Source organism: Bubalus bubalis, chromosome 3, assembly GCF_019923935.1.
Source record: "Bubalus bubalis isolate 160015118507 breed Murrah chromosome 3, NDDB_SH_1, whole genome shotgun sequence".
In the NCBI taxonomy this organism is placed as follows: Eukaryota; Metazoa; Chordata; class Mammalia; order Artiodactyla; family Bovidae; genus Bubalus; species Bubalus bubalis.
In genome coordinates this window covers 171,968,072-171,991,042 of record NC_059159.1, presented here as the reverse complement: position 1 = coordinate 171,991,042, position 22,971 = coordinate 171,968,072, and the positions used below count along the sequence as shown (strand labels likewise).

Below are 22,971 nucleotides of genomic sequence, written 5' to 3'. Positions count from 1 at the left end.
CGCGTCCCTGCGCCTCCGCACCTCCCCGCTGTGTGTCCCCGCCGGCTGACGTCTGCGCCCGGCGCGCAGAGCTGGGTTTCCTCAACAAGTGTGTGCCGGCCCCGGGCGCCGCGCGCGCGCCTCCGCCGAGTGGCCGTGCCGGGGCCCCGCGTCCGTGTGCGCCCGCGCCGCGTGTCTGCGCCGGGCGCGCGGTGGCGGAGGATGCGCGCCCGCGGGGGCGGGGGCGGGGGCCGGGGCGCGGCGCCGGGCGGCCCGGGGGCGGGAGCGGGCGAGCCGGCGGGCGGGCGGTGCGGCGGGGCCCCGCGACCGCGGGCTCCAATGGCGAGGCCGGCGCGGCCCCCGCTAATTACATAAGCGGGACGTCAATAATTCGCGGGAAAACGCGAAAAAGATGGCGCCCCGCGCCCGGGGGGCCCCTTCCTGAGCGCCCGGGCCCCTCCCTCCTCCTCCTCCGTCCCCCCTCCTCCCCCCGGCGCCCCCGCCCCGCCCCGCCCCCGCCGAGACCCCGACCCCGGCCCCACGGGCGGACACTCGGCCGGGCAGCCGCGGGCCGAGCGCAGCCGCCTCCGCCGCCGATGCGCCTGGTGGCCAGACTCCAAGTGGGACCGGCGGACACGCAGCCTCGCGGTAAGTTCAGCGCTGCAGGCGGCCGGCCCGGGCCGGGGACTCCTCGCCACTCTCGCCTCTCCCTGCAGTCATCCCTCTTTTGGAAGTTTCCCTGGACTTTGGCGGGTCAAACGCCTCGGGGCCGGGAGGGGGGTTTGGAGTCCTGGGGAGATGCACGCCTAGGGGGGGCGCAGGGTGGTGGAGAGGGGGGAACGGTGTCTGCGGGGCGGCGGGAGCCCCGCCCGGGTTCCCGAGCCTTTGCGGGCGGGGGGGTGGGGAGGGCGGGGGGCCGTGTGTGACAGGTCGCTGTTCCCGTGCCCCAAATCTTTACTTTTCCTGTTCGGTGGGGGGACGGGCCTGGAGACCGACGGGGCCGTTTGGGATTTTGCTCACGTCCGAAGTCAGGCTGCAGCAGGATGGGGATGGGGGGAGGCCTGGCGTCGGAGCGATTGAAGATCAGAGCGCTTGAACCCGAAGGGGGGTCCTGCTGCAAGCGTTTTCCCCTCCCGAACACCCTTTTTAAAAAGCCAACGGCCGCCCTGGGAGAGGCCCCGGCGCATGAATCATCCTCGCTTCCTGCCCCCGCCCGGCCCCGCGCTCCGGGTGCCGCGGATTTGAACTGGACGCCGACGAGAACCCGCAAACAGGCATTTCTTTGCAGATGGGTTTGAATCAGCCAATCACAGCCCGCGGGGGCCCGCTCCGGGAGGATGGAGGCGCGGGTGGGGGGCGGGGGGGCCCGCCACCCGAGGGCCCCCGCCCGGTGAGGGAGGGGGGTGCGGCGACTGGGCCTGCTCCCAACGGCGCGGCGGGGGAGGAAGTGTCAGTTTGTGAACCTGCCGCGGGCCCGGGCCAGGCCCGGCGGGGCAGGACCTTGCAGCGCTCGGCAGCCAGGTGGCAGGGAGAAGGCAGAGATTTGGACCGCACACCCTGCCCAGCGCATGTGCGCTGTGCCCTGGAGAGGAGGGAGGAATTGGGGGGTGGGGGGGCGGGTGGAGGGAAGAGGATGCGGCCGCGCCACCATCTGGAGAGCGAAGACCCCAGCAATGCCCTGCATGCCCCGGGGCCCTTGACATGCACACACATGTGCTCTGTTTCCTATACTCACCGCCACAAAGCTGTAGACATCAAACACCGTCTCACAGGAGCACACACACACACGGAAAAACACACACGACTGTCTCCCTGTAATCTACAAGTAATCATAACACCAGGTGCCCAGCGCCTGGGCAGAGAGGGAGGGGACTGGAATAGTGGGTGCAGAGAGCAGAGGGGGCTGTGCTTAGTGGAGAGTGTGGAGCCGCCTGGAGCCAGGTGAGCCCAGATTGAGGAGGAGGGGGCCTTGGGGTGGGGGACTTTGAATGCCACTGAAGGCTTTGGGGAACCACAGAAGGTTTCTGGGAGAAGAAGATGGGAATTGTTGGCCCTGGGGAGAAGTCTGGTGGGGAGGCAGGAAGACAGGGAGTGGCCTGTTTAGGGCTGTGCCTAGGTGGTACCATTCTGCATCCCAGGTGCCCAGCAGCTGAGTGAGCATGAAACCATTATTGAATGAATGGCCCAGGCAAGATGAGGCCTGAACTCAGACCAGGCCAGGGAGATGGATAAGAGGAAGCCAAAAATCACTGTGCTTGAAGTTGGCTGCTTGTGGCAGGCAACTCATCGGTTAGAGAAGTCAAAGATGCTGGGGTGTTTTGGGGACCAGAGTAGTACCGCTAGCAGGAAGTGGGAAAGCAGCAGCAGCAGTGGGTTTCATAGGATGGTGAGAGACAGATGTAGAGAGCTTGGCATGGCGATGACTTCACTGCTTGGAGCCAATTTGCATCTGAGTAAAAGCATAAGTGAGTTTAAATGTCCCAGAATTGGTTTCCATTAAATCATCCCATAACTGAGAACAGAAAAGGAGATTACAGAAGACACAGATGGCCAAGTCTATACCAGTTCATAAGCCACCAGGAGTTTTCCTTTCTAGGTGAGTTTTCTCCAGCTAGCTCTCAGGGGAGGGAGCAGGGGTCTGAAAACCTCCCACTGCTCTCCTGGAGAAGGCCCTCCACTCAGAAAACACGGGGTGTGTTTGCTTTAGGGATTAAACCCCTGGCTCCAAAGCCAAGGGGTATGGTTCAGATCCGCCCCATACACACCTGGGCAGGGGGATTTTGCTCTGTGGTTGGCTGAAAGAGCCGTTCTCTGTACAAGGCTGCGTGGTAGGGGTGGAGCAAGTGCAGAGTAGAGAATCGGCTCACCTGGTTAAGGACCATGGCTCTGCCTCTGAACCCAGAGCCACTTCCCCTTGCCAGACTTCAGTTTCCTGACCTGTAAAACGGGAATAACAGTGACAACCTCGCAGGTTGTCACGAGAATCCAGTGAGATGATAAAAGCATCTGGCACAGCACAGGTTACATAAATGGTTGCTGCTTTCCTCTCTCCCCTCTCTCCTAAAGTAAGGAGTAAAAACCCTGTTCCTTTCTCTCCCAGTGTCAGTGGAAGCTGATGGAGAATCGAGCTCTGGACCCAGGGACTCGGGACTCCTATGGTGCCACCAGCCACCTCCCTAACAAGGGGGCCCTGGCAAAAGCCAAGAACAACTTCAAAGACCTGATGTCCAAGCTGACGGAGGGCCAGTATGTGCTGTGCCGGTGGACAGATGGACTGTATTATCTCGGGAAGATCAAGAGGGTAAACCCTTCCTCCCTGGCCCCAGTTCCCCAGGCTCAGCATCTCTCTGCTCATTCCTGGTGCCAGCCTCAGACCAGGGGTGGAGGATGGGAGATTGCTGGCAGATTCCTGCTGTGCCCTCCTGCTCCAAAGCTGAAAGTGGAAGGAGGCGGAGCCTGCAAAAGTAGGTGCCATCCTTAGGGCAACTAAGGACATCTTTAGACAAGTGCTCTGTGAGCCTACAAAACAAAACAAAATCAGGTTGGAGAGATCATCTGGCCTCGGTGTTCCCACCAAGTTGCCGTCACCTAGCCCCTCGCTGCCCAAGTCCAGGGAGTGGGCATGCGCAGCCTTCAGGGCCGCCCTTCTCCTTCTGGCCTGGCTCTACTTTTTGGAGCACAGAATGACTCTTTGTGACCCCATGGACTATTCCAGTCCGTGGAATTCTCTAGGCCAGAATACTGGAGTGGGTTGCCATGCCCTCCTTCAGGGGCTCTTCCCAACCCAGGGATCGAACCCAGGTCTCCTGCATTGCAGGCGGATTCTTGGAGCACAAGGAGGGAGTCTGATCTCTCTGCCCTGTGGGGGCAGAGATGGGAGAGGAAGACCGTGTTCAAGTGGCTTTCCCCAGCTACTGTCTCACCCTGCTCCTCCCTCTCTCTGCTCCAGGTCAGCAGTTCTAAGCAGAGCTGCCTCGTAACTTTTGAAGATAATTCCAAATACTGGGTCTTATGGAAGGACATACAGCATGGTGAGTGTTCCTGTGATTCCTCACCCCTGCCCCACTCTCCTCTTCTGCCTCCATTTTCTTCCTGCTCTCCTTCTGTCTTGTAACTTCCGGCATCTGGCCATGTCCTTGGAGATTACCAGTTGTACGTTTACACGAGAACTCATTTATGACACCTGTCATCCTCTTGAGCATTCATCCCTCACGAGGGAGGCAGGCAGATGGAGAAGGCAGCTTGAGGAGGGGTGGGAGCAGGGTTGTGTCCCAGGCCTGTGTGTATTTCCCGGCTGCCCAAAGCTCTGGGTCCCTCTGGGGCTAGGAACAGAAGGGGCCCAGGCAATCGGAATTGAAACCTTTTGGTGTAAGCACAGTGTCCTCTATCAGCACGTTAAAAAACGAGGAGGCAGCTCTCTCCATGGGGGAGAGACCCACCAAGCCTGGAGCAGGCAGCGTGATGATGATGTAGTGGGATGGAGCTGGGCCCGTTTCCAGGGCTGAAAGGGAGCTGGGTTGGGTATCATCCCTGCCCTCAGAGGGCTGACACTGTCTTACAGAGATGACAAACTGGGGGCATTCTTGCCACCATTCTGCCCTGCCATGTGCATGACAGACATCACTGATCAATCACAACACTCATTTTCAACATGGAGCACCAGGCAGCCACTCCCAATGAGTTACCATGTGAGAACAGACCTTTTTACCATGTATGCTCTAACAGGAGGACTGACATGGTGGTATGTGAGGAAGAGACAGGTTTTGGAGCCCGCCTTGGACCAGGCTTCCCCGATGGCTCAGCAGTAAGGAATCCATCTGCAATGCAGGAGACACAGGCCATACGCGTTTGATCCCTAGGTCAGGACAGTGCCCTGGAGAAGGGAATGGCAACCTGCTCCAGTATTCTTGCCTGGGAAATCCCATGACAGAGGAGCCCGGCGGGCTGCAGCGCATGGGGTCTCAGAGGCAGACACGACTTAGCAACTACACCAGCAGCGGTGTTGAGTCACAGGGAGGCAGTTTCTGAAGAATTGGTTACCTTGAGAGATGATTTCAGGAGCTTGCCAAGCAAAGACCACAGGACCCAGCCAGTTAGAAGAGTTTCCAGGGTGCCTTTTTCTCCAAGAAGTTGTGCCTAATGCAGACTGATGCTTCTCCAGGCCCTTCTCACCCTAAATGTACTGTTTCAAGATCCAAAGCAATGAGGGTCTCCTCTCCTGGGCTGCCTTCTCATCGAAAGCAGAAGGAGCCAGCTGATGAGGAAAGACAGTTCACCTTAGCAAACCGTGAATGTGCCAGGCACCAAGAAGGTGCTGCAGTGCTCATCGGAGGAGCTGCGTGGCTCCCAGATCACTGCTCCTCACGAGGGTCGGGGCCCTCTGCATCCACCCGGTGAGAGCACAAGGCTGAGCTTGCTGTAGGTACCGATCCACGGCTTCATTAAGCCAGTGGAGACTTGCTGAGACCACGGTGCTCTTGGTGCTCTTAAGAAATATAACTGCTGTCAACTGGCAAACGGTCATTTAATATCTAATAAGTAGTAAAGGAATGGAGAGTAACACAATTACTATAATAAGCCAACCTGTTATTTCCTTTTCTAATCATATGAATGTGAGTTTACATGAATTCCTGAAAGTCAAACTTTTCATTTTTTAAGTAACTGCTTTATTTTCCTGGGATCATATTCAGGAATAAGAGGCAAGAGACCATTTATTCAACAAACACGTCTTGAACACATGTGATGTGCCATACCCACGTGAGGTCCTGGGGATACAGATGAACAGATACCTTTTGTGTCCTTACGGAACTTTCCATCTGCTGAGGGAAATGAGACTGAAACACACATGAAAACATACTTACTTTATTCATTCAAACCCTTCACACACAAACACATGTTTATTCTTCAACAGCAATTGAACAAACTTAAAATTGTTATGGACCATTGAGACAATTTGAAATGTGAATGCTGAATTTGTTGATGATATTAAGAAATTATTTTTAATATTTGGGTTCCATAGAGGTACTAGTTTTTTTTTTTCTTTAGGAGAGTAGTAATCTTTCAGAGATGGCTACTGAAATATTTATGGAAAATGATTGGGTATTTGGGGCTTGATTCACAATAAAACAGGAGGGGTAGTGGGTGGGAATATAGTCAAAACAACACTGGCTGTGAATTCGTGACTGTTGATAAGAACACGGAGTTTCATTATAACATTTTATTATTATGCAATAATAAAAAATGTTTAAAAGTTATTTAACATAAAAACTTTAACAAATCTAGTTAAATTAAGCAGGAGAGGCAGAATGGTATTGTCAAAAGAACAAATGATTTGGGGGACTTCCCTGGCGGTCCAGTGGCTAAGACTCTGTGCCCCCAATGCAGGGGGCCCAGGTTTAATCCCTGGTCGGGGAACTAGATCTGACATGCCTCAACTAAAAGAGAACCTTTGCCACAATGAGTATTAAAAGATCCTACATGCTGCAACTAAGACCCTGCATATCCAAATAAATAAATACAAAAAAAAAAAGAAAAATTATTTGGGACTTCCCTAGTGGTCTAGTTAGGAGCATTCCCTGGTGCCTCAGACGGTAAAGCGTCTGCCTGCAATGCAGAAAACCCGGGTTCGATTCCTGAGTTAGGAAGATCCCCTGGAGAAGGAAATGGCAATCCACTCCAGCACTCTTGCCTGGAAAATCCCATGGACGGAGGAGCCTGATAGGCTACAGTCCATGGGGTCGCAAAGAGTCGTACACGACTGAGCGACTTCACTTTAGTGGTCCAGTGGTTAACACTCTGGGCTTCCAATGCAGGGGGTGTGGGTTCAATCCCTGGCTGGGGAACTAAGATCCTGCATGCCTTGAGGTGTGGCCAAAACAAAAATCAAACAAGTTGATGTCAAACAGTGGTGGATTTGAATCCCCCTTCTGCTTTCTAGCTGAGCAAGGGACTTAACCACTCTGAGCCTCAGTTTTGCCCATCTTTAGAATGGGGTGCTGGTCACAGGCAGCTCAGAGTGGTTGGAGAGGCTCAGTGAGTCGGCCTCTGGGGCCCAACACTCAGACCCAGAGGTGCGGCGCCTGGTTTTAAGACCGTGGGTCATTCCCATGAACCCAAGCTGACCACGCAGGGCGCCTTTCTTTCAGCTGGTGTTCCAGGGGAGGAGCCCAAGTGCAACATCTGCCTGGGGAAGACATCAGGGCCCCTGAACGAGATCCTCATCTGTGGGAAGTGCGGCCTGGGTGAGTGTGACCAGACCTGGGGGTCCCCCGCCCCCGCTGGCTCGGGAATCACTCCACGTCTGATCCTCGGGGCCTCAGCCGGCTTCCTCTTTCTCTTGGCGGGGCAGAGTGACAAAGGGGCCAGTCTCTGGGAATGGGGGCCCAGGGAGGTGATCCTGGGAGAGAGCTGGGGCTTCTGGAAAGTGAGAGATGTTAGGCGCTTTGGAGGTGGAGAGGATGGGTAGCAGAGATGGAGCACAGAGGCTGAAGTCAGACCCTGTGTGCTTCCCGCACAGGGCCCATGCCGGTTTTGGGTGGCCTGCTTGGACCCCAGCTTGGCTGCTGTGCCAGCCAGTAAGCACCCTGGCAGCTGGCAGGCACACAGCTCCAGGCGCTCGCTGCCGCCCTCGCTAGCCCAGGGCCGCTGCCCCCCGTGGGCACTCACCACCCCCCTTTGCCCCGCGCCCCCCCGTGGGCACTCACCGCCCCCTTTGCCCCGCGCCCCCCCGTGGGCACTCACCGCCCCCCCGTGGGCACTCACTGCCCCCTTTGCTCCTAGGCTACCACCAGCAGTGCCACGTCCCCACAGCGGGCAGTGCCGCCCTCGCTAGCCCGGGGCCGCTGCCCCCGTGGGCGCTCACCGCCCCCTTTGCCCCGCGCCCCGCCGTGGGCACTCACCGCCCCCCTTTGCCCTGCGCCCCCCCGTGGGCACTCACCGCCCCCTTTGCCCCGCGCCCCCCCGTGGGCACTCACCGCCCCCCCGTGGGCACTCACCGCCCCCTTTGCCCCGCGCCCCCCCGTGGGCACTCACCGCCCCCCCGTGGGCACTCACCGCCCCCCTTTGCCCCGCGCCCCCCCGTGGGCACTCACCACCCCCTTTGCCCCACGCCCCCCGTGGGCACTCACCGCCCCCCTTTGCCCTGCGCCCCCCCGTGGGCACTCACCGCCCCCTTTGCCCCGCGCCCCCCCGTGGGCACTCACCGCCCCCCCGTGGGCACTCACCGCCCCCTTTGCCCCGCGCCCCCCCGTGGGCACTCACCGCCCCCTTTGCCCCGCGCCCCCCCGTGGGCACTCACCACCCCCTTTGCCCCACGCCCCCCGTGGGCACTCACCGCCCCCTTTGCCCCGCGCCTCCCGTGGGCACTCACCGCCCCCTTTGCCCCTAGGCTACCACCAGCAGTGCCACATCCCCACAGCGGGCAGTGCCGGCCGGCCCCTGCTCACACCTTGGTTCTGCCGACGCTGCATCTTCGCGCTGGCTGTGCGGGTGAGCCCTCCATTCTTCCCACCTTGCCCCCCCCCCCGCCCCGTCCAGTCTGGAAGCCCAGAGACTCTCTGGACTCAGGCCTGACTCCTGGTCATAGCGCCTGGCTTTGGAGGCAGACAGCCGCTGCCACTTACCGGCTGTATGCCCTTGGCCCGGTTCCTTAGCCTCCCTGAGCCTGTTTCGTCCGCTGCTAAATGGATGCAGGTTTGGTGTCAGGTGTAGGAGGCCCCCAACAAATAGCGCTTTGCTAATAACAGAAAAACCCATGTAAGTGCCCACTGTCGATATATATTGGCTCTTGTGACTTTTATTGTGCTTATTCCTGTTAATACTCCTGAACATGCAGATCCTTGGGGATAGAGAGAGGACGGATCTGAGATCGATGAGAAAAGGCTCCGTGCGTTTCTGACTACATTGGAAACGCTTGTCCCACCTGGTCCGGCATTAACCTTGATAGCTTTGATGGGGATCCACGTGTGGCCCAACCGGGACCCCCGGGGGGTGACTCCGGCCCTCATCTCCCCGCAGAAAGGCGGCGCGCTGAAGAAGGGCGCCATCGCCAGGACGCTGCAGGCCGTGAAGATGGTGCTGTCGTACCAGCCCGAGGAGCTCGAGTGGGACTCCCCGCACCGCACCAACCAGCAGCAATGCTACTGCTACTGCGGCGGCCCTGGAGAGTAAGGCGGCGGGGCGGCGCGGGGCGGCGCGGGGCGGGGCGGCGCGGGGAGGCGCGGGGCGGCGCCTCCCGGGGGCGTGGCCTCCCTGCTGGGCGGGGCTCAGGGAGGCAGGGGCGAGGCTGGCTGGGGTAGCCGCACCCCCAGAGAGGAGCCCGCGGCCTCCCACAGGCTCGCGAGGCTGGAGAGCCAGAGGCTCGCACTAGGGGGAGGAGGGGCGCTGGGGGTGGAGGTTTTCTTGGGGCTCCATGGAAGAGAAGGAAGTGTCGAACAGCGGTTAACAGCCTGGTCCCGAGTGTCCACATTCTCCCAGCCCGTTACAGCTATGCTGTCCCTGAGCTCCGTTCTCATGGTGGCTGTCCCGTGGCTTGGGCGTTGTGAGTAGAGCGTGATTTGGATCATTCATGTAGAGGCTCACACAGTGCCTGGCACTTGGCAAGCACTTAATAAATGTGAGCTCTCACTGTCGGTGCATGGACGTTTGGATAAACCTTTCCATCATCAGAAGCAGTGAAACAGGTTGCTAGTGAGAGATGAAGGTCCTTTTCCCTGGAGGTGTGCAAGCAGGGACTGGGCATGTTTGAGGATGCTTTGGAGGGTGTTCTCACCCTGACTATAGAACAGGAGCCTTTCTTTGATTCTTCCTTGTGGCCTGGGCCTGCATGTAGCCGTGGGCGATTGAGCCGGTTCCCTTGGGTTGACTGAACCAACCTTGTGGGAGGAACCACAGGAGTGAGAGATGGAACCTCTGCTCACAGGAAACAGCCCACAGGGCGCCCTGAAGTCCTGAGTCTCAGCCCCCAACTCTGCTGACAAGCCCTGGGGGTCTGAAGGCCGTGCTTATGACCTAGCTGGGTGATTTGGGCAAATCACATGAAGTTCTTCATCTCCCAAGTGAGATTAATAACCTTGGCCCATCACCTTCTGTGGGTGTTGTGGCCTTTGGGATTGCAGGTGGAGACATACTTATAGAGACCTTTGCAGCACTGAGGTGGTGGTTCTCAATGCTTACTGGGCAGAGTTGCTCGGGCAATTGTCAAATATGCATCTCCCAGGGGCTGCCCCAAGACTGAGTAGACCTGGAACAGGTCCAGGAATCTTCTGCATTTTAACCTAGACTCCAGGTGATTCTGACGCAGGTGGTCCATGGACCACACCTGTCAAGTGTGTTAATTAAGAAAATACCTTTTTTGGTTTTCATTCTTATTCAGTGAGTAGTTTTTGAATGGTTTTAACAGGATGGATACAGCCTCAGGTGAGCGGCTCACAGGAGCCTTTATTTTCCCATGAAATGGCCTGGGCAAGCCTTTCCCCATCAATGGTGTTTGGGAAGCAACGTGTGGGGCACAGACCCGAGAAGAGGGCTCCAGTGTGTAACAAAGAGCATGGGCTCTGGAGTCAGGAGGCTAGGATCTGAGTCACTCTCCACTCCTTGCCTCCTGAGCAACCTTGAACAAGCTATCTGTAAAACGGGAACAGAGGCCCGTGTTTGACCAACTGGGGAGAGCAAACGATACCATGTTATGTCCTGCTGCTCGGTCCTCCCCTGGCACAGCCCAGGGCTTGGTAACTGTGAGTTCTCTTCCCTTTTCCCCGCTGGAGGGCAAGTTTGTGTTGGGGAAGTTTGCTGAGGCCGATTCCTGGCTGGGAGTGCGGGCCTGGCTGACCCTGGCTCCTCTGGCTCTCCAGATGGTACCTGCGGATGCTGCAGTGTTACCGCTGCAGGCAGTGGTTCCACGAGGCCTGCACCCAGTGTCTCAATGAGCCCATGATGTTCGGTGACCGGTAGGTGCTTGTCTGGTCCGACTCAGCCTCCGGGTTGTGGCGGGGGATGGGGGCAGAAGCTACAGCAACTCCTTCAGATTGCCTGCCAGACCTCAGAACCCTGGGCTCTGGGACAGCGTAGCCTCCTGTCTACGGAGGCTGCTCAGGGTTGGGAGGTCTTCTCAGTAGAGGGACCGGCTGAACCACATCCCCAGTCTCCACTGACTTGCGGGGGACCTTAGACAAAGCCCTGCCTTCCCCAAGCTCCAGTCTCTTCAAGGGTCTGGGAAGTGGGAGGGACACAGGCCTGCCCCACCCCTGCCCAGGATTGTTGGAGGAGCCACAGCGGGGATGGATGACTTGATCTGGCCTCTAACAAGGGGGCTAAGCTAGTGGAAGGCGTATGTGTGTCAAACCAGAGACTGTGTGTGTCTTGGTTGGCGCCTCATGTGGTTTGTGACTGAAGTAGGTGTGCGTGCGTGCACCTGTGCACGTGTGTGTGTCTGTCTCTGTCTCTCTCTCAGGCAGAGGGGGAAGAGGGGGCCCCTGCAGCCCAGCCGTGTTTGGCTCCCTCTGAGCTCAGCCACAGTCCAGGGCAATGCTGTTTGGGAAAGGGTTTGAGGTAGCGGTTGGAACGGGTGGGGGAACAGTTCTTGGTCCCTGTTCTGTCCCATCTTTGTCCCCTCAGAGGAGGAGATGAAGACAGTGCTGACCATGAGCAGTAGGTCGGGGGCGAGGGTGCAGGACTAGGGTGGGATGGCAGAGCCCCTCCCACCACTGGGCCCCTTTTCACCCCCACAGGTTCTACCTGTTCTTCTGCTCCGTGTGCAACCAGGGCCCAGAGTACATCGAGAGGCTGCCCCTGCGATGGTGAGAGGGTGGGGCTTGGCCCAGGCCCCTCCTGGCCCCTCTCAGCGTCTCCCCTCCGCGTCCCTCCGGGAACAGTTCTGCCTCCAGCCCCCAGGTCCCAGCCTTGCCCCCGCCCTTCAGCCTGGGTCCAGGGCGTTGCGACTCACACCGGCCCCACCTCCGTGCACCCTTGCCCAGGGTTGATGTGGTTCACCTGGCCCTCTACAACCTGGGCGTGCAGAGCAAGAAGAAGTACTTCGACTTTGAGGAGATTCTGGCCTTCGTTAACCATCACTGGGAGCTCCTGCAGCTTGGCAAGGTATGCACAGCCGTGGGCCATGATGAGGATGGAGGGAATCCTCTCCACAGTGGGGTGCCCTGAGTCCAGAGGGGTGAGGGCTGTGCCCAGGGTCACACAGTGCAGAACCAGGGTCTGGGTCTCTGAGCACAGCTTTTCGAGAACACTGCCTGTCTGTGAGGGCTGCTGAGCGGGGTACCAAGGTCTAGTCTTTGAACTGCTGTATCCCTGGGTCCAGGCTTCTGAGCCTGGGCCCTGCAAGGGGCTTCCTGACCCAGGCTTTGGTAGTAGGTGGCTTGGGGCCTCACTGACTCAGCTGTAGGGAGCTGGGGGTCAAGTCTGGCTGGAGAAGGCCTCTCTGCAGTGACCCACTCCAAATTGCCTGGCTAGGATGGAAAGTGAAGTGGGCCTGCCCCCTGCTGGCCGTACTCTGAATAGCAGCATATTCAGAGTACACGCTGAGTACTCTGAATTCTCAGGGGTATTCACCAGGGGTCCCGGGAGCTGGGAGTCACTAAGTGCAGTAACAGACCAGAGACTTCAGGATTTCAGAGGTGGAGAGCCACTTGCTGGTGACCGCACAGCTTTGGAGCTGAGCCAGGGCCTCCCCAACCACTTCCCTGGCGGGGCCATGCCGCCTTCCGTGACACCCTCAGACCCCCTCCACCATATCCAGAGGGAGGCGTCTTCTCCACTGACTGCCCAAATCCTTTCATGAAACGGGGATTTTTAAAGTAATCTTTATTCTTGGCAGAAGTTTCTCGTGTAATAACATCTTCATTTACAGTGTTTGATAATTTATTAATGACATGCATATTATTAATGTCAAGCCCTAAAAGATAGGTAGAGCTGATATTTTTTTAACAAATTTTTTTTCTGATTTATATACATAAAAAAATCCTACATGTTCCTGGTAGAAAATTCTCAAAGTACCAAAACGTATAAGAACGTATACTTAAAACCATATGCCTGCATCACACCGCTCAGAGACATCTACTAGTAATGCACACAGGCACACATCATTCAGTTCTTTCTTCTGCGTCTGTTTTTCTTTTTACATGAGATTATACAGTATTTGCAATTTTTTATTGAAGTAGAGTTGATTTAAAATATTGTATTCGTTTCAGGTATAGACAGCAAAGTGATTGTTATAATTTATATATGTATTATCGGATTATTTTCCATTTTAGGTTGTTACAAGGTATTGAATATAGTTCCCTGTGCTGTACAGTAAATCCTTGTTGCTTATCTGTTTTATATATAGTAATATGTATCTGTTAATTCAATACCCCTAATTTATCTCTCCCCCATCCTTTTCCTCTTTGGTAACCGTGAGTTTGCCTGCATGCATGCTAAGTCCTGCAGTTGTGTCTGACTCTTTGCAACCCTATGGACTGTAGCCCACCAGACTTCTCTGTCCATGAAGAAGGGATTCTTCATGGCAAGGGATTCTCCAGGCAAGGATACAGGAGTGGGCTGCCATGCCCTCCTCCAAGGGACATTCCCAACCCAGGGATCAAACTCTTATGTCTCCTGCATTGGCGGGAGGTTTCTTTATCACTAGTGCCACCGGGGAAGCCCAGCCGTAAGTTTGTGGGCATGTAAATTGGCGCAGCCACTATGGAAAACAGTATGGCAGATCCTTTAAAAACTAAAAACAGAGCCACCATATGATCCAGCAGTCCCACTCCTGGGCATATATTCAGAAAAGATGAAAACTCTAAGTTTAAAAGATACGCTCTTCACCATGGCCAAGACAGAGGAACAACCCGAGTGCCCACCAGTGGATGATTGGTGTAAGAAGATGTGCAAATATAAAGAATGGAAATATTCCCGTGTGCAGTGCAGCATGGATGGACCCAGAGAATATCGTACTAAGCGAAGTCAGACAGGCAGAGAAAGACAAATACGTCACTTATGTGTAGAATCTAAAACATAAATAAGCCTGTATATAAAACAGACTCATATACAAATTTAAGTCACGTTTTTCAGCATGCATTATATCATAAATACTTTTCCATATCATGAGAGTTTTTGTCAACATTTCCCACGGCTGCATTGGTTCCCTCCATAGTTTATTTACTTGTCTCCGTCCTGCTGGGCACATAGTTTTTTTTCCACATTTTTCATATTTGCCCATCGTTAGGAACATGCTGCAGTGAACTTTTTTGTATATAAAACTTTGTTGGTGTGTCGTATCCGTACAATAGGATCCATGAAGCACCATTATTGGGTCAAGGGCAGGGACATTTTTAAAGCTCTTGGTACATTTACGACAGGAGATATTCTCCTCGTTTACAGATGGGGGTGTGAGGTCAGAGAGGTGAAAAGACTTGTCTGAGATCATGGAACAAGTCAGTGGTCCTCACCTGGAGGACTCAGAGCATCCAGGGCTTGAGGGGAAGGGAGGGGACAGGGACTGAGGACTTCTTGGAGGCCACGTGCCGGGTCTGACTGTCCTGCTCCCCTGTAGCTCACCAGCACCCCTGTGACGGACCGAGGCCCACATCTCCTCAATGCACTGAATAGTTACAAGAGCCGGTGCGTACAGGGAAGGACGGAGTGCTGCGTGGGGTTGGGGGTGGGGGGCGGGAACTGATGGGCTGTATTTCAAGTGTCTTCCTGCCGCATTACCCTCGTACCAGCTGTGCTCCCATCTGGGTCTCCCTCTGCTTCTCTGTGACTGCCATCACCCATCCTTCAAGGTCCAGGGAGCATTCGTCTTCTTTGGGATGCCTCCCCTGACCACTCCAGCAGCCTGACCCTTTTTGCTGCTGGGTTCAGCTCCATAGGGGGCTGCCCCCCTGCTCTAGCCATCTGGGGTTCTGGGCCAGGCCCTGAGGCCTTGGTTCATCGTCTTGGGTGGGCTGCAGCCTCCTAACTGTCCCCAGCCTGTGTCTTCCCACCTGGACTATTGAGCTCCTCTTGGGACACACATGTCCCCACCACAGGGAGTGCCCAAGCTCCTCAGCTCGGCAGTCTGGGCCCGGAATGATCAGATCCTGCCCACACCTTCCGCCACGGGCCCTGTGCGTGATTTCCTGAGTGCCACCCACTCTGAACCCTTTGCTTCCCTCCCCAGTGCTTTTCTCGCACTCCTCACCCCAGATGCTCTTCAGTCCCTTTCGTTCATTTGCTCCATCAGCGACTGTCTGTTGAACTGTGTCAGCCCTGTGTGGGTGCTGAGGCCACAGCGAATAAGACACGGTCCCTGACTCTGTGAGACCTCCCCAGGCCTCTCTAGAGAGGGTTATCCACTCTGTCTTCCATCTTCTCCGGCTCTGGGGCCTGGACACAGCCCTACCTACGCTTGAGCACAAGGGGCCTCTTGCCTTCTCCATGGGCAGTCTCCTGGGGGTAAACTGCAGCGAGGCCCCTCTGAGGCCCCCACGCAGCTCAGCCCGTCACGGAAGGGTGAGGGCACTGCCTGCAGGAGCTCTCTGGACTCCAGGGCTGCGGAACCCCGTGTTGCCACCATAAGGGTCCCCTGGGGGCGGGGTGAGGCCGTCCTGCAGGCAGGGCTCTCGGGGGCTGGTTGAGGCAGAGAAGTAAGGGGAGAGGAGCGTGATGCCCGAGATGAGGAAGGACAGGGAGGAGCCACCTGAGCCCCCATCCCGCAGGCCTTGCGGACTCAGTGTCTCCATGGGCCGCTGTGGATTTTAGCGCTGGGTCTGGGGAGGCAGAGAGGGAGGTTTTTAACACTTGGCTCTCCTCCCCAGGAGGATGGACGGACAGGCTCCAGAGCTTTCTCCTCTCCCTGCCCACCCCCAGGTTCCTCTGCGGCAAGGAGATCAAGAAGAAGAAGTGCATCTTCCGCCTGCGCATCCGCGTCCCACCCAACCCGCCCGGGAAGCTGCTGCCCGACAAGGGCCTGGCGCCCCCCGAGCACGGCGCCGCCTCCGAGCTGCGGAGGAGAGGGAAGAGCAAGCCCAGGTCAGTGCCCGGGACCCCAGGGCGGGGCTGCGGCCGGCCTTGGGCTCTCTGCGCTCCGCTCCAGCGCCAGCCCCCTCCGACGGGCTGTGCGGTGACATCCCAGGGATCGAGGCAGGACTCCGGCCCGTTAGTCCCAGCTGGAGGCGCCCTCGTGGGCCAGTCCGTGGCTAGGGCGGGGCCTGACCCAGGCCCCACTGCCTCCACCACAGCCCCTCGGTGGCCTTGCTCGGAGGGGAAGCCGGGACCCAGTCTTGCTGGCTTAGGGCCAAGCCATCGAGGCGAAGGGCAGTGAGAGTGGGGGAGGGGTCCCTAGCCCTCCTGGCTTCTTCCCAGGTGGCGCTAGTGGTAAAGAACCTGCCTGCCAACACAGGAGACATAAGAGATGCGGGTTTGATTCCTGGATCGGGAAAGATCCCCTGGAGGAGGGCAGGGCAACCTACTCCAGTATTCTTGCCTAGAGAATCCTCATGGACAGAGGAGCCTGGCGGGCTGTGGTCCATGAAGTCAGCAGGAGTCGCACACGACCGCAGTGACTTAGCAGCAGCAGCGCTCCCGGCTGAGACCAGCCCTGCTGCCTGGGGGTGGGGGTGGGGGCGGGGCTCCTGGACGCCTGGGTGAGGAGCGGTGCCACCATGCCCGCCTCCACCTCCCACGCCTGCGGCCCCCAGTTCCCCAGGGCTCCCCCGGAAGGACAGCCTGTCCCCACGCTGACCCCACCCATCCCCTGGGCTTCGGGCTCTGACCGGGCTACCCTCTCCTTTTTCTGTCTCCACAGTTTGTTGCCTCATGAATTCCAGCAGCAGAAAAGGCGAGTTTATAGAAGAAAAAGATCAAAGTTTTTGCTGGAAGACGCTATCCCCAGTGTTAGTTGCTCGTTTTCTCACTCTCCACTTTCACACGTAGGGGCCACACCCACTAGGGATCCTGGCACAGAAAACCGGGTCTCCCAGACCCGGGGACTCGCCCACGTCCCTGAAAGGAGAAAACCGGTTCCTCTGACAGCTGGTTATACAAGGAGGTGCTCCTCCTGTCTCCCCAAGTTCTCCTGAGAACCCAGAGTGGGGCTGGGCCAGGGCGGGTCGCAGCCTTGCCCCGCTGTCCAGTTGGGGAAACTGAGGCCCCAGAGAGCAGTGACTCTGCTGAGGTCACACCCCAGGCGGTGGCAGAGCCCGGCCCAGAACCAGGGCTCTGGAGCTCTCTTGCATCCACACTGGGGCCCTCGCTGTGGGCAGTAATATGAGCAGTGCCTCACATGTCCCCAGGCCGTTTATAAGGCGCTTTCATGATCCTGGGGCTTCCCTGGTGGCTCAGCTGGTAAAGAATCCGCCTGCCATGTGGGAGACCTGGGTTCGATCCCTGGGCTGGAAGATCCTCTGGAGAAGGGAAGGGCTACCCACACCAGTATTCTGGCCTGGAGAATTCCATGGAACATGTAGTCCGTGGGATCACAGAGAGTCGGACACGCCTGAGCGACTTTCAGAATCCTCATTCCCTTCTGCCATGCTGACACCTCTGGGAGTCAAGCTCGGTAGGGGTCGTTACCCACCTCTGCAGTGGAGGGAACCAAAGCCCACAGATGGGCCGGTCGGACAGTCAGCTAGAGACAGAGTCAGGACTGGCACCGGCGTGCCCGGCCTCCCGGGGCAGGACTGGAAGAGAGAGGAAGTGACAGGCGTGGTCCTCAGGGAGAAGGGTGCTGGGGGCGGGGCGTGCGGCTCCCGGCTGACCCCGCCCCCTGTGTCCACAGAGCGACTTCACCTCGGCCTGGAGCACCAATCACCACCTGGCCAGCATATTTGACTTCACGCTGGATGAGATCCAGAGTTTAAAAAGGTAACAGTGAGGGGCCCAGCAGAGAGGGCTGCTCTGGAGACGGGAATAGAACTGAGCAGGGAGACAGATGCCCCCTGTTCCCCCAGCCCTGCAGGGGGCGAAACACAGAGCCTTGGAGGATAGGGACACTCTCCTGGGGTCGCTGAGTTAAAGGCTCTGCACTGCAGAAGGCTGCCTGAAGGGTCTTTCTGCATCAGGGCTTTCAGCCTGACACCTCGCCCCCACCCCTGGAGGCCTGTGGGGCTCCCGGGGATAGCCCCCAGAGCCCAGCCCTCCCTACACCTCCTGCCCCCCTCTCCCCGCTGCTTCACATCTGGCACCAGACTTGCTGTGGTCACCCCACATTCACAGTCCTCTGGGGAGCCGCCCCTGACCCTCCGCAGGCCCTGGCGGATGCTCCCTCTGCCCCACGGCACCTCGTCCTCGGTGCCCCCATGGGTGGGGCCGCATCCAGCGGTTTTATTCTCCTGACTATTGAAGGTCATCTCGGGCTCTCCTGTAGGCACGAAGGAGGGGGCCAGGACTTCGGTCAATGAGGCCTGGGCCCCAGCCCCTACTTGCCAGCTGCCAGCTGTGTGACTTTGGCCAAGTTCTCTAACCTCCCTGAGCCTCCTCCGTGGCCGCTGCTTGGCTGTTGGGAGACTCAGAACCCTCTTTATCGTCTCTCGTTGTCACAGTGCTGTGTTGCTGACCAGGGAGGTGGTCAGGGAAGGCCTCTGTGGCCTCTGGGGCTTTGAAGGCTTGGTGGGCAGGCAGTGGACGGGGGAGAAGGCGCACCTACCGCTGTGGTGGCGGGCAGCTCGGGGGGAAGGGGCTCGGCCGAGAGGAAGGGTGCCGGGCAGAGGGGCCAGAAATGCCCAGGAAAGCCCTGGGGCACTGAGGGCTGGCCCTAGGCTCACCCCTCCTCCCCCTCAGCGCCAGCTCAGGCCAGACCTTCTTCTCGGACGTGGACTCCACCGATGCCGCCAGCACCTCTGGCTCCGCTTCCACCAGCCTCTCCTACGACTCCAGGTGAGCGCCTGGCGCCCCTACCCCCACCTGTGACGAGGGGCTCACCCTGCGCTCCTCAGTGTCGGGACCTGGCCTTCTGTCCGTGTGGGCGTCGGGGCCTGAGACCCGCTGCTTCTCCCACTCCTCTTCACCTGCTGCTGCGTGTGTGACCCTCTCACTGGGCAGTCTCAGATCCGGGTTCTGCCATTCTCGGGCTCTGGCCGTCATGTGCCAGGATTCTGTGACGTCTGTGCCTCTGCCTGTGAGGTCCCCAGCCGTGGTTCTTGGCTGTCTGAACCGTGTCTGTCTGCTGGGGGTCTTTCTTTAAGGAGCAGAGCCTGACAGAGAGGGGAAATGTTCTCCTGCAAAGTGTGAGGACTGGGAGAGGGGACAGGAGTTCCCAGGAGCCTCACGAAGGGTACCAGGTGCTTCACCACAGCAGGTCCTCAGCAGCAAAGGGCAGGGGGGTGCTGCAAAGCGCACGGACCCGCTCTCAACCGAGGCTCCTTTAACGGTGTTCAGGGCACTCGTGGCCCTTGCAAGAGGGGAATTAAAAGCATCTATGCCCATCGAAGTCCGTCGTCTCCAAACACCTCTGGGTGTCATTCTCTGCTGCCGCCTCCGTGTTTTCATGTCCTTCTTGTTTCTTAGGTTCTTACTGGCGCTTTGGATCTGGGTCTCTAAGTGTCCGTGAATGTGTACTCTTCTTTAGTTTCTCTCCCCTCTGCCCTGTGGGGGTGGGGGGAGTGGAGACACGTTTGTTTCTTGGACTCAGGCAGCCCTGAGCTCAGTATAAAAGAGTGAGGCTCTGGAGATGGACGCAGCTAGGGTTGGGTCCCGGCTCCGCCACTCCCGGCTGGCACTTTCCCCCTCTGGGGTCTCCTCAGGGCTGCCGTGAGGATTCAGTGAGCTACCTGGGGCCTGGGGCCGGCGGAGCTCAGGGACGGGGACCCGTGGGGGTGATCCCATCTCATTCCCATCCTCCCCGCCTCGCCCCCTCCCCACGCAGACGGACGGTGGGCAGCCGCAAGAGGAAGCTGGCAGCCAAAGCATACGTGCCGCTGCGGGCCAAGCGCCGGGCAGCCGAGCCGGGCGGACGCTGCGCCTCGGACAGCAGCGCAGAGGGGGCCTCAGGCCCCGAGCGGCCGGACGAGGGCGTCGACAGCCACACGTTTGAGAGCATCAGTGAGGACGACTCGTCCCTGTCCCACCTCAAGTCGTCCATCACCAACTATTTTGGCGCGGCGGGGCGGCTGGCCTGTGGGGAGAAGTACCAGGTGCTGGCTCGGAGGGTCACGCCAGAGGGCAAGGTGCAGTACCTGGTGGAGTGGGAAGGGACCACCCCTTACTGACCAGCCCCCCAAGGAGGCCCAGAGCCCTGGAAACCAAAGGAGAGGCGGTGGAAGCCGCAGGCTCCCCGGTCCTCCCCAGGCTGCAGGAGGGAGGGACAAGACAGAGTCGAGGGCCCGGCTGAGCCCAGCCTGCCCGCCTGTGCCTCTGCCGCCCCGTCTGCTCTGGGCCCTCAGGCTCACCGCCCCTTCGCCCGTGTCTCTGCGGTCCCGCCGGCTGTCTCCACATGCTCCCTCCAGCTGTTCACCTGTCCCTCCAAGTTAGCATCCCTCCTGGCTCCCCCATGTATCCCTCTCCCTTTCCCCTTTTGGGTGTGTGCATTTGCACACCCAGCCCTCCCCTGGACATCCTTCACACCTGACCCATCCTGGGGACCACGCGAGGAGGACGGAAGTCTTTGAGAAAAACGGGGTGAAGGTGGGTAAGAAGAGGCCTTGTGGAGCTCTTCTCCCGCGTTCCCACCCCTCCTCCTGTCCCAGGGAGGAGGTGGTGAGGGTGGGAGAACGCCTCTGGGAAGCCTGCGGGGCAGAGACCCTGCGACTCTCAGGATCCAAGGAGGAGGAGGCTGGGTCTCTGCTTCAGAAGGCAGGGGGTGCAGGCTGCGGTGTCGGCTTCTGAGAACCCCGTTTTCCCTTCTTGGGTCACGTTCCCTCTCTGTTGCCGTGGAGCGGGGCCTGGCCTTGCAGGCGGAAGGCATGAGGAGAGGTAGCTGTGTCCTGCTTGCTACATCTTGGACTGTCTCCTCTGCCTCCTACCCCACACAGCCCGAGGGCACGCGCACACGCACGCACGCGCGCACACACGCAGGTGCTTCCGTCTGTGTGTGCGCTCTCACCTCCAGGCACACACATGGGTCCCAGCCTCCAGGTGTACACACACCACACACACAGCCACACATCCCTTTGGGTGCCAGCCTGGCTCCTGCCCTTGGCTTTTCCTGGGCCCTCATATGGGCACCATGTGCTGCAACAAAATGTGAACATCCAGCTCGGGCCGGTGAACCAGCCTGGGCCCGAGAGAGAAGCAGGGGGACTCACACCTTCTTCCGTACCCCCTGCCCAGATCTGAAACTGACAATCACTTTTGGGGGCAGGTTGGGATTTTTTTTTTAAGGGCCTGAGTCATTACATCCCCTCAAAAAAAGGGAAGCCTTTTGTCAGTGGGAGTACAGTTCTTAGAACCGACGTTAAAACTCAGACCCATCTGGAGGGAGATCAAAAATGGGAGGGGAAGGAGACCCCTCATTTTTGCTGCTTCCGGAGGCATTAGAAACTGACTCACTTGATTGGAAAGAAGTGCCTTGACTGGGGCGAGGGGTGCGCCAGATGGGGGCCAGCCTTGCCAACTGCTGCCGCGGCCTCTGGCTTGGCTGGGTTTTGGAGGCTGCCAGCTGCAAGGCGAAGGGGGATGAGCACTGAGGGGGCAGCTGCAGGCCTGGAGCTGGTTTTTCCATTATTAGGCCACCCCCCATCTGTGGGCTTTTGGGGTGGGGGGCGCCGAGAGCGCTCAGATGCCCCTTGCCTCAGACCCCAGCCCCAGCAGCGCCTTGCAAGCGGGCCCTCACCTGCGGTGCGGCCCCCACTTCCTCCGCTTCCCAGCCTGGTCCAGGCAGGGGTGGCTGCTTGGGCCCAGCTTGCCCCCGTCTCAGGCCCACCGCTGGTGCCTCTGACGCTGCCTGACGGGGGCCGGGTGGAAGGGACGCTGAGAAGCCAGCCCCCGCTCAGCCACGGGGTGGGACCGAGAACCAGTCCCTGGCTTCCTGCCTGGCCCCAGAGCACAGCAACCTCCCAGCTCTGCTCCCAGGCTTCTGAGAAGGTGCGGGACGAACACGGCCTGTCGGTGCCCCTGCGCCGCCTCTCCCCAAGCTCCAGAGGCTCTGGCCCGGAAGAGGGGGAGGAGGGAGACAGGGTGTTCCCCACTGGGAGGTCAGCGTGAGGCCTGGCAAAAGGCCACCCTGACTCCACGCCCCAGCCTTTCATTCCTACCTGGCGATAGCTGCATTACTGCCAACTGACCTTATAACCCTGTGCACCTTCAGAAAGATTTATGGTTTTGAATTGCTGCTTTTAATAACATTTGTTATATTAAAATTATAATTAATGTGTCTGATTTACATTTTAAAGGCTCCCTCTGAAAAACAACCTATCATTGCTTTAGTGAAGTATCAGGAAGGTGACGGGGGAATGGTGGGACCCTACCCCCTCTCCAATCACCCTGCCGCTCCGGCACCTGCCACCACATTCTATTAGCGGTGTTCTTACCTTTACCACCAGGACAGAGAACCTTTTTTCTGCTCTGAGGACCCTGCCCATGGGGGCAGGAAACATCAGCTGAGAGCCACGGAGATGAAAGCTGGGGCCTGAACCTCGAATGTGACCCCGTGAGGATGCTTCGGTACGGGCGTTGTAAAGCTGCACTAAGTGCTGGCGGGCACAGGGCTGCAGGAATCTGAAATGTGCTCATGGCCCCGCCCATCAGGCTCCTTTGCTTCAGCCCCTTCCCGCACCCCCCACCCACCACTTCACCTGCCTGGGAGAATCCCTGCTGGTGTTCAGCCCCCTAGATGCTGAGGGGACAACCTCATAAACACTACAGATTGCCACCCTACATAAACTTCTGTAAGTCGGGTAGTTTGGAGAGAGAAAAAGAGGGGGATAGGAAAAAGCTACAGGCAGGTGAAGGCCATGGGCCTAACTGAACTCTGTTTCCAAAGTTACTGTAGCCTGTTAAACCCTGAGTGTTAATGGCTGACCTTAAAACCTGCTGGCCAGTTCTTTACGGTCTGACCTGCCAGGGACGCCCTTGTTAACTACA

At 58.3% G+C, this 22,971-nt stretch overlaps 1 protein-coding gene across 5 annotated transcripts; it reads left to right on the top strand.

Annotated features, from left to right (window-relative positions):
* Positions 1-253: 253 nt before the first annotated feature.
* PHF19 (PHD finger protein 19) lies at positions 254-22,266 on the top strand. 5 transcript variants are annotated; one of them, XM_025282336.3, is made up of 15 exons: positions 256-627; positions 3,080-3,280; positions 3,929-4,010; positions 7,125-7,220; positions 8,366-8,466; positions 8,995-9,143; positions 10,830-10,925; positions 11,706-11,774; positions 11,952-12,072; positions 14,525-14,592; positions 15,823-15,984; positions 16,760-16,847; positions 17,732-17,817; positions 18,733-18,828; positions 19,817-22,266. In XM_025282336.3, the coding sequence occupies exons 2-15, from the start codon at positions 3,095-3,097 to the stop codon at positions 20,157-20,159; spliced, it is 1,743 nt and encodes a 580-aa protein (XP_025138121.1). In that variant the 5' UTR covers positions 256-627; positions 3,080-3,094; the 3' UTR covers positions 20,160-22,266. The 5 variants fall into 5 exon arrangements, with proteins under 5 accessions (XP_044796474.1, XP_025138121.1, XP_044796473.1 ...); XM_044940538.2 differs by lacking the exon at positions 256-627 and adding an exon at positions 1,964-2,575; XM_044940539.2 differs by lacking the exon at positions 10,830-10,925 and having other exon boundaries at positions 254-627.
* Positions 22,267-22,971: the final 705 nt, after the last annotated feature.